Genomic DNA, 19,151 nt, shown 5'->3' on the forward strand with positions numbered 1-19,151 from the left:
TATCACTACAGTCTCTAATGAAGAGTCCCTCCCCAACATCCCTATAGGCCCCCTTCAGATCCTGGAAGGCTGCTATGAGGTCTCCACACAGCCTTCTCTTCTCTAGGCTGAACAGCCCCAACTTTCTCAGCCTGTCTTCAAACGGGAGCTGCTCCGTGCCCCTGATCATCTCCGTGGCCCTCTTCTGGATTTGCTCCAACAGTTCCATGTCCTTTTCATGATGACGGCATAAAAAGGACATGGACCTGTCTTCATATGGAAGGTTTTCCAGCCTCCTGATTATCCTCATCCTTTTCTGGACTTGTTCCAACAGTTCCATGTCCTTTTTATGTTGAGGACACCAGAACTGCACATAATACTCCAAGTGAGGTCTCACAAGAGCAGAGTAGAGGGACAGGATCACCTCCTTTGACCTTCTGGTTATGCTTCTGTTGATACAACCCAGGTTATAGGTTGGCTTTCTGGGCTGTGAGTTACACTGACGGCTCATTTTATGTTGGGGTCCCTCATGTCCAAAGTTTTTACGTCAGTTCCTACTTATTGCATGACAGGTCATTCAAACTATCAGCTCTGTGGGATTTCATAACAAAAAAACAGAAACATCCTGACAACCTCGATTTGAGGGAGAACAACGCTTAGGTGCTGAAGACCTCTTCCTATCTATAAGTGAGAATTCAACTCATGGCTAATTTTATGAAATTGAGAGCATTTGCGTTGTTAGTGGTTTTGATTTTAGCTTGAATATCCCAAGTTTCAACTCACCTTACTGAAGCTGCATGCAAGCAGGTAAGAAAACAAACTCTGTTCCTGAGTCCACTCAAAGAAACCATTTTGCTTTTGTTCATGCTTTAAACTCATCTTCCATGAGTGTAAAGTGTAATCATTTTTACATTCCTCCTCAGTTCTAATGTTAGTACTTGCAAAGAGTGGCCCAACTTCAGAAATAAATAGTAACATTACATGAAATATTAGCACTTGGACTAAATCTTTGCTATCAAAAATGCCTATTCCTTAGGATTGTTCTGGGTGAAACACTACTGTTCTTACTGTCTCAAAAAGTAGTCTGCTCTGATTTAGAACATGTATTCTTTAATGTATGAAAGTTTCTACACTATAGCATTTTTCTCACAAAAAAAAAGTGAGTGTTTCAAATTAGCTGAGTCAGACAATTTTACAGACTGTCATTGTTGATCATCTGAGGAAATGAAAATCAGAGAACCTTCATGACTCATATTTCATGATGAAGATGAAGAAAGATTTAGCCCTCTAGCAACTGCAAAGAATTATCAGAATCAGCATAGTATCTAAAAGTCACTGTTAGCTTATGGAAGCTGCTTTTGGAAAGCAATGAGCAAACCCCTGCTTATTTCATACTGTTGGTAAAAGTTGCCTGTACTTCTGTGCAGCAAGGAAGCCCAAATGAGACTGCAGGATATTCATTACACAGCTGAATTTCAAATATGATTTAACTATCTAGTCTTTATACCTACAGTGAACATGTCATTAGAAGAGAAAAAAAAATGATAATGGGAAAGAGGTATACAGCTGCATAGGAGAATATAGAACACCTAGCATACGGAGTGCATATATTCTCTGCTCTCTGAATTTAACTTTGACTGTAAATATCCCTGTTGAGTAGGGCTTTCACTTCACAAAGAAGCCTGTAAGGCATATGTCAATGTGTTTGGATTAAAATGAGTTTACATGGGATTTAAGACCATGCTGTGGATCACTGTTCTTTCCATGCCTATGGCTATGTTGTCTTTTACCTTATTACAGACTTCTCTTGAATGGAACACATTTCCTCTTTTCACCAAGGAGCACTACGGCCCCAGAGGTGCTTTTTCCTGAGATACCGGAGAGTTAGCAACACTGCATTTACTGCTCACTCTGTAAGCACTCCTTCCCTACAGCATTACCTGCTTCCCCCGCCAAAGGGCAACACACGATGAGTCAAAACCTCCAGTTCTCTTGGTGGGCAGTAATGAAAGCTGACAGCAGAGGGCATTCTGTGTGTGGGTTTTAAGAAAAACAAATTGACCTCCAGGATAGAAGATGTTGTAAAGCACATGGGAACACAAAAAAATATGTCAGAGCACTGGCAGAAATGTAGATTTGCTCCATGTTAAACAGAATAAACTGGGAAAGGCCGACATCCTGAAAAGCACTAACATTACTTTGAGTTGCAGATTAGTATGTCATATAAAATATAAATTCTGAAGACCCTTAGGCTTTAAAAAAAAAAAAAATCGCAAATTTGTTTAATCAAGAAGACTGTCCTCAAACAAAATGGTGCTCTCACGGTAAATATAAGTGGTTCAGAGCTACGGAATTTTCCATCCTTCAAACTAAGAAAGTAAAAAGTTAATCTCTAAGAACATAAACTGGAGGATCTAAAAAGACATGTAAATAATGCTCTGATTTCCTTTGGAAATGATATATAAAAATGAAGTACATTAAGAAGTCTGAAAAGTATATGAAAAAATGCATGGAATTTGAAGAATCTGAAATTAGAGAACTTCAGAAAACATTTCCAAAGATCAGGGTTGAAAATAATCCTGTTTTCTCATCACAATTCAATTTCCTTGAAAAAAAGTGTAGAATCCAAACCTGGAATTTCATTACAGAAATTGGCCCTCTGTCAGGCTAATGCACACAGCAAGAGAAACTTGGTTTTGTAAGCAGTGACTGAAAGCAGGATTAAGTCCTGAGGCTTCATAAGCAGCCATCACTTTCCTAAATTAAAGCTTTCAGAAACTGTCATATCATAAATTTAAATAGCACGTAGAACAAGCTCCATGTGAAAGATATGGAGATTTTTAAATAAAAAAAAAAGTAACAAGAAGTGGTTCCTTAACCACAGGGTAAACATCTTTTGAAGCACCACTGCTCAGAAACTTCCTATTGCCATCATTTGACTTAAGCAGTTTTCTAGCCTTACTAAGTACTTTTTGTTTTAACAGCTCATTGGTCTGCAGTTCTACAGCACACATTTTCAGTGTCTTTGTGAGATCAAAAACTTGAAGTGATTCTAATCAAAAATAGAAACAATAACAGAAAGCTCTCTAATAAAGTAATTGTAGCTGACTTCAGCTCTAAACTGAAATCAGTCATATCAAGACTGTATCACACTTACTCCTTAGGAATCTACAAATCTTAAAGGCATCAGATTAAAGTGCCCAATTGGGTAACCCAGCTGTGACAAACGCAAACTCTGCCAGGCTAACTGTATAATGCATACACCAAATCCAATGCATGTTAAACTACTAACTTCACAGACTACTCTTAGCAAAATAACTGTGACTTGCAGGTGGGGAGATAATTTATCCACTGTGCAAAGACAATCACATTTGTTACACATACAACCTTAGCACACATTTTTAAAGTCACTTATTCCTAGTTAAAGAGGTGGCTCCTTGTGATGAGAGGTCACCTGAGCAATGCTTCAGGTAACTTCTTCCTCCCTAAATGAAATGTCCTACAAAAAGACAATTTAACCTGTTCTTTTATTTCATTCCCCACATAGTTAAAATCTGTTCTTTCAATCCCTAAATACCTACGATAAGCCCATTTTCTTACCAGTTCAGATATCCAACATTTTTTTTCTCCCTAGATTATGCATCCCAATTGCTGATGGAATTTACATATTTACTGTCAAAAATCTGGCATTTAAAGTAGAGCTATATAGATTTTAAACAACTACATTCAGTTTCAGAAAAATAACTACTCATAATCGTTATTAGAGTGGGTTTTTTTGTTTGTTTGTGGGGGTTTTTTTGGCTTTTTTTTTTTAGTTAGGTCCCGTGTCCTGTTGCCCCCCTCCCCCAAGAAAGATGCCAACATTAGTTTTGATGCATCAGATTATCAGAACTGATCTGTATGGCCTTACCACAGGAAGAAAGGATGAAAGATGTCTTGGATGCATCAGGAGAGGCCACTTAAAAACACCAAATTGACAAAGTAAATGAAGTGACATTTTATTTCTGGCCAAGATATGCTGGAAGACTAAACATCAAAACAGAACTCCCTTCATTGCTATGGCCAATGGAGAAGAGACAGATGACAGCATTTTGGTATCCTCTCTCCTCAAAAATAATTGTTTTTTTTTAAGTAATAGAGATAATAGACACTCCCCTCAATAACATTACAGTCATTCAAACTCATGGCATAACATTTTGTAGTGAACATCGGAGAGGATTTGAAAGATCTGGCTCATAGCCAGGTCCCTAAATTATTTAGTCTTTTTCTCCAGAGATTTTAGTACTGGAGTTGTACGATGTACTAGAAATTTATAAAAACTGTGTTCTAACCCAATTTCAAAATACATGTTAATTATAGATTTTTATAAACTTATTTTTATCAAAATACATTGAAATTCTCTAAATAAAGCATTTCATTCAATGAACAGCCTGCAGTCTGTTTCTAACTTTCCATTTATTATTTTTTTTTTATTCTTTTTATTCAGGATAAAGAAGAAGTATCCATAAAATATCAGTGTGACGTAAAAGCTATCCCCTACCTTCTTTTATGTGAAGCTTAGGGGATTACTCTTTTAATTACGATTTACACATTAGGCAATCACACCATATGCAAGAAACAACCAGAGGCTCCACTGATATTTTCTTCCATTGGAATTACAAATAAGTCACTGGTGTGCAACTCTGTGGTACTGAGTGAATTTTTCATATTTTGTAAATTCACATATTTTGCATAGAATTTTTTTTTTGAGAAAAAACAGAAAATAATGTAAGTAATCCTTTGCTCCATTCACACAGGAATGATTTCTGGGCACTTTTATGAGGAATCAGCTCAATTTGAAGCTTTTCACTGGTGGCTGTTCTTTTACACTATTCCCTGACTGTTTAGTAAATGGTTGTTCCCTTCGCCAAAAGAGAGATGATTGTATTTCAAAAAAGAAATTATGTTCTTCTATCCAGATTTTGATTTGCAAAGTACTTTGTTACAAGAGAAAAGTAATGATATCAAAATCTGCAGTGTGAAATGGTATGAACCATAGGGGATACAGAAGACCCACATCATACCTACATTATAATCCTTTCTGCTTGAAATGAAAAATCCCTATATTTTCCCTATTAGAAAAAAAAAAAAAAAGAGATTTAAGTAATATACTTCAGTTATGAAGCCTAAAAGCTATGCCACAGTGGATGCAGAGACAGATCAATCCAAAGGTAATCTTTAATGATTCTTACATGAGGATGTTCATTTAAAGCACAGAGAATATTTTATGTTCCCTTGTGAATATTACACAAGAAGTACATTTTTATGGCATTGAATTGTACCCCTTAAGGGTCTCATGCTCACAGGAGTAGAACTGATGGAGCAGTTAATATGCTATAAACTGAGCTTGGAGACTGCATTCAAACGCTGCAAGTCATTTGTCATTCTGTAAGGAAATATTTGTCTAGGAAGTGACATAGTTTTAATCTAGTGTTTGATTTTTCTCATTTTAAATTCAGTGTTTAATTGAAAAAATCTCTGAGGATTAAAACCTGCTAAGCAATCCTATAAATAGCTGCACTTTACAGTTGCTTTATTTTCAGCTTGTGCTTTTATGAAAGACAATGAAATGAGAAGGCATCCTCTATTATACAGTCACAAATACTTTGGCTTTATGTGGAGGAATTATTAACAACTACAATACTTGCTTAGAGCTTGGTAGGGACTAAATTTGAGTGTTTACGATTCATCTAAAGATCCTGCCTCTCAACATTGCTCAACATATTTTCAACTTTTAAGTAAATGAGAAATTAAGTGCTTCAAAGTCTGGAAAACCTGACCTTTAAATTAGGGCCAGTAGTGATGAGCACCCAAATAATTCTTTCAATTCACTACATGGGGAAGGTTGCACTTAAGACATGTTCTCACTTAGGTTATCCCGTGTACGTAGGTAGTTTGTCATTAAGTTGTAAAAAATACTGGAAACTTACTCAGCTTAAAATTCTTAGTGGAATTTTATTTGCTTGTAGTGAAATGTAGCCACCTTGTACATTCTGAAGACTTTTCAGACCAAGGCAATATGTAGCCCCTGATATTAAAGTTATGTCAAACTTAAAAAAAAAACACCTATGTTAATTCTGCAGATCTGCTACTGATAGTAGCTGAAACCTCAGCTCATTGGGAAATGGCATATATGCCTTGCTTTCCCCCTGGAACTTCAATGAGAGACATGAGATACTGAGGCCTCAAAACTGATCTGCCTCCAAAGACATCTTTAGTTCAAGGTACGCTTCACAATTCCTTCTGACCTGTTCTCAATACATCACATAGTTGCAGGCAGCACATGCAAGGCAGTGCATGCAGGCTTACATTTACAATATGCATCCAAAGACTGCCCTAGGTGAGTGAAATGTCTGCCTTTTCATGAGGAAACCCTATAATCAGGCCTTGTTGCAGGCTTCTTGTTTCTTTTCAAGGACACACATATACTAGCACTGCAAAGGGGTACTGCACCTTGAATAATATAAAATATTGTTCATTTTTCAGCTATGTGAAATCTATTAGGAAGGATAAATAATGAGGAGGGAAAGCAGGCATGTCAAAATTCTGTGAAACCCAATACAAAAGGACCTGTTTGGCAAATACACAGCTGTTCAACACTTCAGGATCCCTCTGAGAGGACATGTTGGCACCACACTTAAGCAGAGAGCTATATTTTGTCCTCCTTAACCTCCAGATACAGTTCCCCTTCTGTCCCTCCCCCTGAAACAAACTTTCAAATAAACTTGAAAATTCACAGCAGTGCTTAGTACACATATACACGTTCTTGTATGTAGAAAATGAATGCATATTCATCAGCAATGAGTGAAAATTTAAGACACTGAAAAGCCATCATAATAATACCAACTTGCAATTGATGAGTCTGTTGCTGCCATGAACGATGTGTTTTTTGACTGATTTATACCAGATATTCAGTGTACAGCAGTTGGAAGATATGCTGGGTCTTGGAGAAGACCCAGATCTGCAGCCAGAAGCCAGATTAAAAATAGGGTTTTGGCTTTGGACTGTAATTGCACAGTAGATGGCAGAATTAAATTCTGCATGCAATTTGGATGTGCTACATTGATTTAGAGTCTAATAGACACAGTTTTGTATAACCTACTTACATTGCATCTAAAAGAACAAGCTAGTAGCGGAACTCAATGTGCCAATTACTCGGTAGTCTCCTCACATAGCTAAGCACTATTAAAAAGTAAGTTACAGAAGGAGAAAAGTACCCAATTTGTATCTGAAGCCTAATGCATTTGGGTAAAACATTTTTATGAAAGTAAATAATATTGTTGTTTTACTAGTGGTATTCTTAAAAATATTACTGCATTTTAAACTGCTTTTTTCTGAAGCAGGGCAAACACACAGAATTCCCACTAGGTAGCTTTTCAAATTTCAGAGTTAATACATTCTAGTTAGTGCAAGGTAAACAGGAAAAAATAATTACGCTATTTGATAGGATTGCAGGCACCACCTGGAATGGCACCATCACAGAAAGAAGACCCATGAGAAGTGAGAATAATAGCTTTCACAAAGCCAGACTTTGGTGTATCATGTAAGAAATTACTTGCTTTTTCTGCCTCTGCTGATTCTATCACTTGCTTTTCTTACAGGCAGGAGTTAGTGGTGATGAAATAGAATCACAGAATATTAGAATGGTTTGTGTTGGAAGGGACCTTTAAAGACTATCTATTCCAACTTGTTGCTGTGGGCAGGGGCACCTTCCACTAGACCAGGTTGCTCAAAGCCCCATCTAACTTGACCTTGAACACTTACAGGGGTAGGGCAGCCACAACTTCTCTAGCAACCTGTTCTAGTGTCTCAAGACCCTCACAGTAAAGAATTTCTTCCAAGTCCTTAACCTAAATCTCCCCTCTTTCATCTTAAAGCCATTCCTCCTTGTCCTATTCCTACAGACCCTTGTAAAAAGTCTCTTTCCATCTTATAAATCTCCTTTATATATCGAAATAAGCTGCATTCATTCTCTCCTTGCTATATTCTTTTCATGAAGACATAAGAACACAGACAAGTTGAACAGAAACTGTATAGTTACATAGCAAGCAGAGGGATAAAACGTGTTTGAGTAAGGTTATGTTAAATGTGTTAACAGTGAGGTCACTGAAAACAGAGAAGCAGCTTCTCAACACTTCAGATGAAACCTGGCATATTCAGAGCTATCCCACATTCAGCACTGATTATGTATAAACCTGAATATAAAGCAGATCTAAATATTTGTGGAAAACTATCTTATTCCCAGTAGGAGTTTTAGGGTGAATACTGAGTAAGCACATGATTACATTTATTTAAAAAAAAAAACAAACCCACCACATAATAGCAGTTGGTCTAGAGCCCAGTGTTTACGGATTTAGTTTTCATTATTTGCATAACCCTGTTTGTAAGTGTGAATACATATGTTCATATATTCTAACAGAAAAAAAATAAATCTGTCCTTTCCTGGTAAATCCTGATCAGAAGATTACTGCAGCTACTTAGGCAAAAAGCATGAAATAGTGCTTAGTTATAAGAATCTGAGATGGTTTTCATTCCCATTTCAAATTATTAAATCCTTCTTTATTCTTTATTTCCTACTCTGAGCAGCAGACTTGGTTTTACTTTGGGGGGGCTTCTGGGAACAAGTTTCACAATCATTGCAGAACACCTGCAAACTCTTCAGGGGTGCCTGTTGCTGCCAGGTAAGAATAAGGCAAAGGCAGCCACAATGGTATGGGCCAATAAAGTGCCAGTATTTTCCAATGAGTATCATGAGCAGCCTGCACGTGAGAAGGAGCAACCCCATTTACCAGTACATGCTGAGGGCCTCCCAGCAAGAAAGGTGTTTGACAGAAAAGGACTTGGGGTTCATGAGCCAGCAAAATGGCACTGCAATCACAAAGACTAATGGTATCCTGGGGCAGGTGACCCTGTCTCTTCAGCACTGGTGAGTACACACCTGGAGTGTTGCATCCAGTTCTGGGTTTCTCAGTACAAGAGAGGCATAGACATACTGGAGAGCATCCAGCAATGGGCCAGAGAGATGATGAAAGGACTGGATTGCCCCACATATGAGAATAGGCTGAGGGAGCTGGGACTGTTCAGCTCAGAGCAGAGAAGGCTCAGAGGGGATCTCATCAATGTATATAAATACCGAAAGGGAGGGTGTAAAGAAGATGGAGCCAGACCTTTTTCAGAGCTGCGATTGACAGGACCAGAGGCAATGGGCACAAGCTGAAACACAGGAAGTTTCCTCTGAGCGTCAAGAAAACCTTTTTTTTTACTGCGTGGCTAAGTGAGCATTAGCACAGGCTGTCCAGAGACGTCATGGAGCCTCCATCCTTGGGAGATATGTAAAAGCCATTTGGACACGGTCCTGGGCAACTGACTCTAGGTGGCTATGCTTGATAAAGCGTGTTTGACCAGGTGTCAATAGCACTGCTTTAGCTCCCCCTTTTTTTATCTGGATACCTTCAGTATTTCACCTGTGTTGATAATGGAAACAGCCACATGAGGAAGTCATTGCTTTTGCACTATATTGGTAATAATTTCCTGGGCCCTGTCTTACCATCAAGTTGAACCTGCAGAGGAAGACAGAGAACACTATGAAGTGACTTACCCTCCTTCCTCAGAGTATTTGTGACCAAAGGCAAGGATGTCAGATGCCCGGCCGCTGCCATCGCATACCACAACAGGAACAGGAGGAGTGTCTCTCAGGTACTCCAGAACAATGGAGATAACATTGGGACCTCCTTCCACAATAAGGGCAACCACTGGAACCCCTTGACCAATTCCTGGAATAAAAGAAAGAACGAACGAAACAAGCAAACAAACAAACAAAACCAAACCCAAAAAGAGAAGGAACAAAAAAATGCAAAGCCAGCAAACAAAACATAACGGAACATAGACAAAAAAAAGATCACACTGAAGTTACTGCATTGTGACAGTAAAGTGTTACATTAGAGAAAATGACATTCAGAAAATCATGGATTTTAAAGACAGAAGGGACTGTATAGCTACTTTGTCAGTTCCACTGCACAAAGCAGGATTTTCTAGAACTGTTTTAAATGTAATAGTAAAGGTTGAAATAAACCATGGTTTTTTTTTCTTTCAATACTGAATCTTGATTTGAAATCACAGAGAAGCTGTAAGTCTCCCAGACATGCTCAGTCATGACTTTGTAGCTTGCTTGTAATCTAGATTTTTGCATGGTGCCAGTTTGCAATCATTGGGTCTTCCAGCAGCCTTGCTTGCTATTTAAAATCCTCTCTATGATATTTTTGTTGCTGTATTAAGATGCATTTGATGGTTGCAGGTGGATAGCACTTTCAACTTCTGTTTGGTAAACTAAGCATATTCTGCTACAAGTTAATGCAATGCTTGTTTTCCAGTTCTAGTTGACCTTACAATTTGCTCTGAATTCTCTCCAAATCTGGCAGCATATTCCTTGATTTGCAGATCTCCAGAGAGAGCTGAACTAGTGCTTGAACCAGAGGAGAGACATCTTCATTTCAACACTTGTAGCATAATTAGATGGGAGCCCACTGCAGAAGCTGCAGCACAGACTTTGCCAGAAAAATCTGGATTTAGAGAAAGCCAATCTGACACCAGGCTGGTGTTAACATGACTGAAAAAGCTGGTTGTCAGTTCTTGACCAGTTGAGACTGGTGACATTCAAAAGGATCCATGCAGTAGAACTAGTTGATTTTAATTACTGTCAAAAAATCAAGTGAACTATTCCTTAGAAAGTTAAAAACCCCACCAGTCCTTGTATGAAACAGCAAAATATTGTAAGCACCTCTGGAACTACTTCACAAGCAAACACTGTGTTTCCTGGAGAGACTTCCAGCATGCTTTGTTATGGCTGCATCTACTGTCAGTTTGTGGCTCTTTTATTATATAACTTAAGGAAAGGGCATGGTGTTTATTTAATAAAAATTAATATTATGGTAATAAATATTAATTAATATTTATGTAAATAAATATTAACTATATGCAGAATTATAAAATCCAGGCTAATAAGAGAGTAATAAGGGTAGAACATAACAAGGTGATTAACAGAATGATTTGCACAATGCTCATTGGTCAATTTTTTAATTGCTGATAAGGACTTCTCTGAATTGCTGCTTTACATAAGCAGTTAAGTTCTTTTGGTGGTTAAGTTTTTTTCAAAAGTCTTACTGAAAAAGCAGTTTTGGGGAACAGAGTTGAATAAGAAAGAAAAAACTTTGTTTAAGAAGAGTGAATTATAAGTCCCACATGTACTTCCATTAACTTTAAGGGATTTAAGCTAAGGATGAATTTTGTTTGGAAAATCTGTTTACCCACATTCATTTTACGCATGCTTAAAACTGCATTCCTTAAAGTGCATTCTAAATGTTAGCAATAAAACCCCATTTTTCCCCTGAGAATCCTATAATACAATTTTTTTACCATATTAATACATGCAATGTGATACATCTGGTTGCAGCTGAGCATGCAGCATAGAACTTCATGTCACAAGGCTGCCAGGTTTTCCTTTCCTACCAGGTGACAAAAGAAATGTTGTTCACAGTTATGCCTACTCCAAAAACTCCTTTTTTTTTTTTTCCTGAACAGTTGCTATTGGAAGATGAATAAAAATGAAATTCTTGGTGTGGAATATTTTTCTTTATGATACTTCCCAATATAATCACATGGTGGCTGATGAGAGACCCTCTTCAGTTAAAATTTTAATATAGAATTGGAAAGAGTTATTTTACCATTTAATTATTACTGGTCTGACTACTCTAATGTTACCAAGTTCTTTCAACTTTCTGTGAGTACTCGTTTTTTTTATAGATTATCTTTATACTGCACTGTATAGCGAATACACCAATTTTGGCTCTGCTGGTAGTTTTTTAAAGATACGAGTCCTTGGTAGTTAAATAAGGACTTCCCTTCACTGTTCTTGTTTCAGTTCTTGCTCAAAAGACTGAACACAGGGCAGTTCTAACAAGAACTCTGACTAGGAGGCCCAAAACTAGCTGAAACCTTTAACTGGCATTCCTCTTTGGCACTGTAGTATTTTCTTCTGGAAACTGACTGGTAGGGCCCACTTTCTTTCATTATGGACCAAAAAAAACCCTTCAGTGCTACGTTTAAAAGCCTGATCCTAACATTTACCAAAGGTGGTAATTTGTAAAGTATTTTCTATAATGCCAGATCTCAAATTGTTAGCAAAGCTGAATATAAATGCACAGTTTTGAATGTATATAATTAACTAATGGGTAGAGCTGTCATGTGCAACAGTAAAACTAATAAAGTGTCTTGAAAAACTTAGTCTGAACCTATCATTATTATTAATGACTTTGAAACAAGAAGTAAAACTGGTAGTAACATCTTCTAATAAGATAATATTAGGAAGTATTCTAGGTAATGTGTCAAATAGGGCCTGGATGACAATGATTAATAGAGAAAGTTCATAGTGCAAGATGCAAAGTAACTTACTTGATGATTAATGAATTCTGTTGTAAACTGAGAACTCATTAGGAAGAAATACTAGAAAAGAGAAAGGTATCATCCAGCTGATCACAGGACAACCGAGTCTTTGGTATAGCAAGACCACAAAGAAAGCACATATGATCCTTCCAGGATCACACAGCAAAGCATTTTCAGTAGAAAATATGGGCACATCAGTGCCAGTGTGCAAGCCACTCATGAAATTCCATGCAAAATACTGTCTGTAATTATGCTCACCCATGTTGAAAAAGAACAAACTGGAACAAATGGAGGAAAAAGCCAGAAGGAGCATATGGAAAATCAAGACCCCATCCTAAAAGATAAAATCAGATGAGTTTGACTCATCTTCCTTAGCAAATTGAAGGGTGAAGAGACAATGTCTGAATACCCCCATGACATACAGCACATTGGCGATTTATAGTTTCGCATGAGTTCAGAAGATTTCTGGCTATCAGAGGCATGAATTCTTCACATCCTTATACGACTAAAAGGGAAAAACTTGCTGACTTTGGAGTGATGCTCAAAATCCATTAAAGATGCAGTCACCTTATGTATCTCAAACTGTTCCTAAAGCACGTTCCTTCAGTCTACTGGAAATTTGTTCAGTCCTCATGTATTGTGCTAGATACTGTGCAGCTATGTAATTCTAAAAGTATAAATAATTATGGTTAGTCAACAATTGCATGGCATATAGCAGTTCTCTGCAAGTGTTTCAGCTGTTTTTCAGTGTGGTTAATCAGATGGCATTCTTATTTTTCCCTGATCCTGCAGGAACACATCCAGCACGAAAACAACCTCTAATTTGAGGCTAGTAAAACAAATTAGATGAGGCTAAAAAAGCCCAACTCATGTAAACCTTAATTTATCATATATGAATAAGTTTCAGATTGAAATGTAACTCTTTCAATTATTCTTGTAGATGTCTTTCTGAAACAAAATATTTTAAAAACAAAGTTGATTTCGGCTTCTCATTTTCTTTTGGAAGTGCTCCATGAATTTCAGCAAACAGATTTAATTTTTTTATTTTGTAATTTTCACTGTTCCCCATAAATAATTTTTGTTTAAAAAAACATAGTGTTTTATTAGCAAGGAGATAAAATTAGAAAGTACATTTCTAGAAGTGCCTCCCACTGTAAGTGAAGCTCAGGTTCATGACCATTTGAGGAACCTGAACATACATAAGTCTATGGGACCTGATGAGATCCACCCCAGAGTCCTGAGGGAACTGGCTGATGTAGCTGCCAAGCCATTCTCCATGATATCTGAGAAGTTATAGGGGCCAGGCGAGGTCCCTGGCGACTGGAAAAATGGCAATATTGCACCCATCTTAAAAAAGGGTAGAAAGGAGGATGCTGGGAACTACCAACCTGTCATCTCTGTGCCTGGGAAGATCATTGAACAGAGCCTTCTAGGATCTATGGTAAGGCACATGGAAGACAGGTGGGTGATTTGAGACAGTCAGCACAGCTTCACCAAGGGCAAGTCCTGCCTGACCAACCAGAGGCCTTCTATGATGGAGTTACAACATCAGTGGACAAAAGAAGGGCTATGGATGTTGTCTATCTGGACCTGTGTAAAGCCTTTGACACAGTCCCCCACAACACCCTTCTCTCTAAACTGGAGAGAGATGGATTTGATAGGTGGACTGTTCGGTGGATGAGGAATTGGCTGGATGGCCGCATCCAGAGGGTAATGGTTAACGGTCCAATGCCTGGGTGGACACAAGTGACAAGTGGCATCCCTCAGGGGTCCACAGTGAGACCAGTACTCTTTCATATATTGATCAATGACATAGACAAAGGGATTGAGTGCACCATCAGCAAGTTTGCAGACAACATGAAGCTGAGTGGTGCAGTCGACACGCCCAAGGGACAGAAAGCTATACAGCAGGACTTGGACAGGCTCAAGAGGTGGGCCCATGTGAACCTCATGAGGGTCAACGAGGCCAAGTGCAGGGTCCTGAACCTTGGCTGGGGCAAACCCCCAGTATCAATACCAGCTGGGGAGTGAAGGGATTGATAGTCTCCCAGAGGAGAAGGACTTGGGGGTGCTGGTGGATGAAAGATTGGACATGAGCTGGCAGTGTGTGCTTGCAGCCCAGAAGGCTAACCGTATCTTGGGCTGCATCCAAAGGAGTGTGGCCAGCAGGTCAAGGGTGCTGACTCTGCCCATCTAGTTTGCTCTGGTAAGACCCCATATGGAGTTCTCAGTACAAACCAGATATGGACCTGTTGGACAGGGTCCAGAGAAGGGCCACAGAAATTATCATAAGGTTGAAGGACCCCTTCTATGAGGAAAAGCTGAGAGAGTTGGGGTTGTTCAGCCTGGAGGAGAGAAGACTACAGGGAGATGTTATTGCAGCCTTTCAGTTCTTAAAAGGGGCTTACAGGAAAGATGGGGAGAAATTTTTTTGTCAGTGCCTGTTGTGATAGGATGAGAGGTGATGGTTTTAAACTAAAAGATGGGAGATTCAGTCTGCACATGAAGAAAAATTTCTTTACAATGAGGGTGGTAAAGTACTAGAACAGGTTGCCCAGAGAGGTGGTAGATATTCATCCCTGGAGACATTCAAGGCCAGGCTGGAGGTTGTTCTGGACAACCTGGTCTAGTGGAAGATGCTCCTGCTCATTGCAGGGCGTTGGACTAGATGACCTTGGAGGCTCCCTTCCAACCTAAACCATTTTATGATTCTCTAGAAAAACTTCAGTGATTAGGAAGACACTAGCTGATGGACTTCTCTTTAACTGGTAATCAACGTACTTTTTCCTTTTAGATCTGCTAGAAATGCAAGAGTCATGAATTCTCCACAACAGCTTGTGCATGCACAGTGTACAGTAATCTGCAAAAAATGGACTAGAAGTGTCTGATTTATCCACAGGGAGCCTCTTGTTTCAGCAACTTCATTCAGAAGGAGAATGTCAGGCTAGGAGGTGAGATGCTAAATTGAAAGGTAATACATTCCTTGCAAAGCCAAGGACAGCATCATTATAACAAGAGTTTGTTGCGTGAGTTGAGACTGTTGGAAAAGAAACAATGTTGAAATAAAACCATGCTGATGCAAAACTCACAGCACACATCCAGAAGATGTCAACTTTGTACCAAGCTTTAAAATATTTCAAGACGGTATAGATCTGATATCAAAATCAAAGATCTTCCTACTTATAATGGTCTCAGAATTTTTTCTGTGTTATTGAAAACAGTTTGTAAGTCAGAGATAATTTTTTTTTTCCTCAGATTTTCAAAGGAAATATTCAGACTGTATTCAAGAGCAGGTATGTATGAAACATCTCACTCAAATTTTCACATGAATTTCTCATTTAATAACATCTCCATCTCACATACTGAGATCTTAGCATTTCCAATACATAAAAAAATAAAAGCCAGTATTTTATGACATAATTAATAGAATACAGACAAAACAGTGGTTTTTATTTTCATTTCATATCATGGTTTATCCAAAAAGAAGATGAATAGGACCGAAGACCTCGGAGTTATAATCACTTCTCTGAGTCTCATCATTATCTTAATTTCTAAAAAAAATAACTTCTATTTGGAGCATTTCAATAAGCATAGATCTTTTCAGGGCAAGACTAGATTGCTAAGTGTTTCACATTGTCAGCTACTACGGATATTGCTGGTGCAATATTGTAAATTAGACTGCAATATTGCAGAAAAGATTTATACAGTCAACCTAAAGCTTCATTACTGTGTTATTGCCTTTGTGGCCAGCAACAGAGCCAGTGAGAGACTTTCTGGCAATTGTGATTTCAGGAGAGTATCTACATACCAGAATATTTGCCCAGATGAGCATCAGTGGTAACTTGTAGGCCTTCATGTTAACAAATAATCCTATTTCCCCACAGACATAGGGGTAGTGCATGAGTATGTAAGTTAAAATAGCAAACTAGAAGAAATGAATTTGGAAATGGAAGCAAAAAAAAACCCTGCATAATGTCTTTGCTCTGTGAAAAGGGATTTTAAAAAATCTACCATGTTTTGCAGAAGCCCACTTTGTTTTCCCAGTTCTTGGAAAAAAACATGAATATTTTATATTGTGAGTATATTTATAAATAATCTACAACTGTCTTATAAATTATTACTAATTCTTTTTATGAAGACCTAAACATGAGTAACCCACTTTTTTATAGACCAATAAGTGAATAAAATGCCTTGTTTACTACAGAATGCTTTTACTACTCATGTTTTTAAGTGTGCTTATAGGAGTAACTGGGACATATGGGTATGTTGCATACTATTTCTAAGTTCACCCCTGAGATCAGGACAAATAAAACTAAAAGGCTCTAGTTCACTATCCTTGGCAGAAATATCTCTAATTTCTGCATCTTAACACTGGGTGACAGTAGGTGCATCTAAGCTGATATCCCAGTGGCCGCCTCTTCTCTTTCATCAGGACAGACAAGTGGGTTCCCCTACATTCATTTTCTACCTGTAAATTTTGGCTGCAGAATTTGTTCATTATTTGGATTTGTTTGGGATGATGGGGCCTGTGGCTGTCCCAGTGGAGCAGGTACTGCACAGCGGTGGGTACAGAAGTGGTGTACAGCTGGAAATCTGTCACATTTCTCACGCAACATGCAGCTGTACAAGTTCTCCAGAAGCGGGATGCAAAAGAAGAATTCAAGGCTTATGGTGGACATAAGGCAGTTACCATGGCCAAACACAGTGAGCCCAAGCTGTGCCAAAGAATGGGGAGAGTAAGCTTCCATGAACCTATGCACAATGCATGTGCAGTCAGCCTAACTTTCTGCTCTTCTGTGCAGTGTAGAAACAGAATTCTCACCCTTCCTAGAAATCCTGAGCCTACTGCAGCTGTGTGCAGGGATGTATAAAGCAACACTGAGCTGGAATGACTCATCAGTTCATCACGAAATCAGGTATATTTGCATGATCAAGGGGCCTCTACAATTTTGCATAGCACCACCCTCCAGGTCAACAGGTTACTAAACATTCCTCATGCTAGATGTACTGCAGACAGTGGGGTACATAAATTAGCAGGTTTCTCCACTAATTATTTATTACATCATAGGTTGTGTCATGCTTAACTGAGATAATGAGATAATGGACTCCTAGCAGTAGAAAGTTTCTATGACAGGCTTTAGATTTGCTTTAGGCCTCTAACTTGTGTTATGTCCTACAAAAGGTTTATCATTTGTGGGCAACAGCTACCTTTATACATGCAAAATTCTTTTAGAACAATAGCTTTTGCAAGAGGTAAAGTCTAGGCTCTTTTAGGAGCCAACCAATAGAGTAATAAAATAGAGGTCCAAAAATTTAAATCAACAACTATATACATCTTAGTGCGCCTGCAAGTGTTTGCAGCTGCACAGTATATACACCATTTTGCACAGGTTGCTTAGCATAAATGCCCTGTAGGTTTCCTGAAACTCAAATCTTTATATCCTTTCATGTGCAGAAGTAGAATTAATTTGCATGCAAAGTCAGATAATTTTAAGCTTTTCCTGTCACATGCAATTTTACATAATGAGGACCTTTGTTTCTTCCAGATTTTCCTGCCTTCGTAGTATTTTTTTGTTGTTGCTGTTGTTTGGTTGGTTGTTTTTTTTTTTTTGTTTGGTTTAAACGGTGTTCCAGCTGATGGAAAATGATGCTTCCTTACACAGAAGTTTTCCCAAAGATATTAAGAAATGATTCTCTCTGACCTTTGCTTTTCTAACTAGGTGCTGCTTAATCTGGATCATAGCTTCCTTTGCACATATGACTTCAGGAACTTTGTGCTACCCATACCTCAGGAGTTAAAAACTCCCTGAGTTTCAAGGTTATTTTGCTAGCCCTTTGCTGGTGCCTTTCTCCTCCCTGACAAGCTGCTGCTCTTGCTAGCCAGCAAGTACTTCTGTTGCTCTGAGGTATGACACAATCCCGCTTTTAGTTGCAGCCTAGTCTATCACTTAAGGGCCCAGATGTTGCTGGGTATCTGGCTTAAGCGTTAGTCACTGTAACAATAAATGTAAAAGCAAGTGGCCAGCACTGTAAAGCAAAATGGAACATGTTTTCTTTTTGAATACTGAAGGTAATCATCCCTTCCCTTACAGACATGAGTCCTCATATACTTTCACACAGAACTGTATGATATGATGATCAAAACTAGAAACTTCGAAATACAAGTTTTTAGCAACTTGGCCCTGACACTTGTTTTCAGAGGTTTGTTTAATCTTAACGCAAATGAATTCTGAACTCATTTACTACAACTCTATTACCAATAGGTATCTTGATCCTCACTTTAATTTGGTAAATCCTAATCATCTTAGTTTTATTCTCAATGATTGTTACAAATGTGTGGGATGCGTAACAACTGAAATTAAACTAAGCTGCAATTGAATCCCATATTTATGAAAAGTAAATAAAAAATTCAAGAACTTATGAATTTATATACGTGACTCTACTAACTAGGATTAGAAACACCAATGCCACCCTGCACATGTGAGCCATTAATCCTTAAGCAAGTGCCAGTATAGCAATTCCTTAATTGTATCCAACAGATTATGTGTTTCTCATGTACAGGCAACTTACTCAACAGATGAGGATACAATTCAGGATTGTTTATCAGGAGCGTTCAGTAGAAAATCCTATTTAACTCTCAGTGGAAGACCAAGTGTTGTGAAGCTCAACAAGAATGTGCATGTGCTTATGATCTT

General features: G+C 38.2%; 1 protein-coding gene across 10 annotated transcripts in view; it reads right to left on the minus strand.

The window, feature by feature from the left end:
• Positions 1-19,151, minus strand: part of TRPM3 (transient receptor potential cation channel subfamily M member 3) — a 409,666-nt gene that overhangs the window by 85,502 nt on the left and 305,013 nt on the right. For all 10 annotated transcript variants that reach the window (XM_057402153.1, XM_057402147.1, XM_057402146.1 and 7 more), the window contains exon 7: positions 9,617-9,791. In XM_057402153.1, coding sequence (XP_057258136.1) covers positions 9,617-9,791 — 175 coding nt within the window. The remainder of the gene's footprint in view (positions 1-9,616; positions 9,792-19,151) is intronic.

The sequence above is a fragment of the Pezoporus wallicus genome, unplaced genomic scaffold (assembly GCF_028554395.1).
Source record: "Pezoporus wallicus isolate ANWC-B61680 ecotype Strahan unplaced genomic scaffold, APGP_CSIRO_Pwel_v1 contig_6275, whole genome shotgun sequence".
Taxonomy (NCBI): domain Eukaryota; kingdom Metazoa; phylum Chordata; class Aves; order Psittaciformes; family Psittacidae; genus Pezoporus; species Pezoporus wallicus.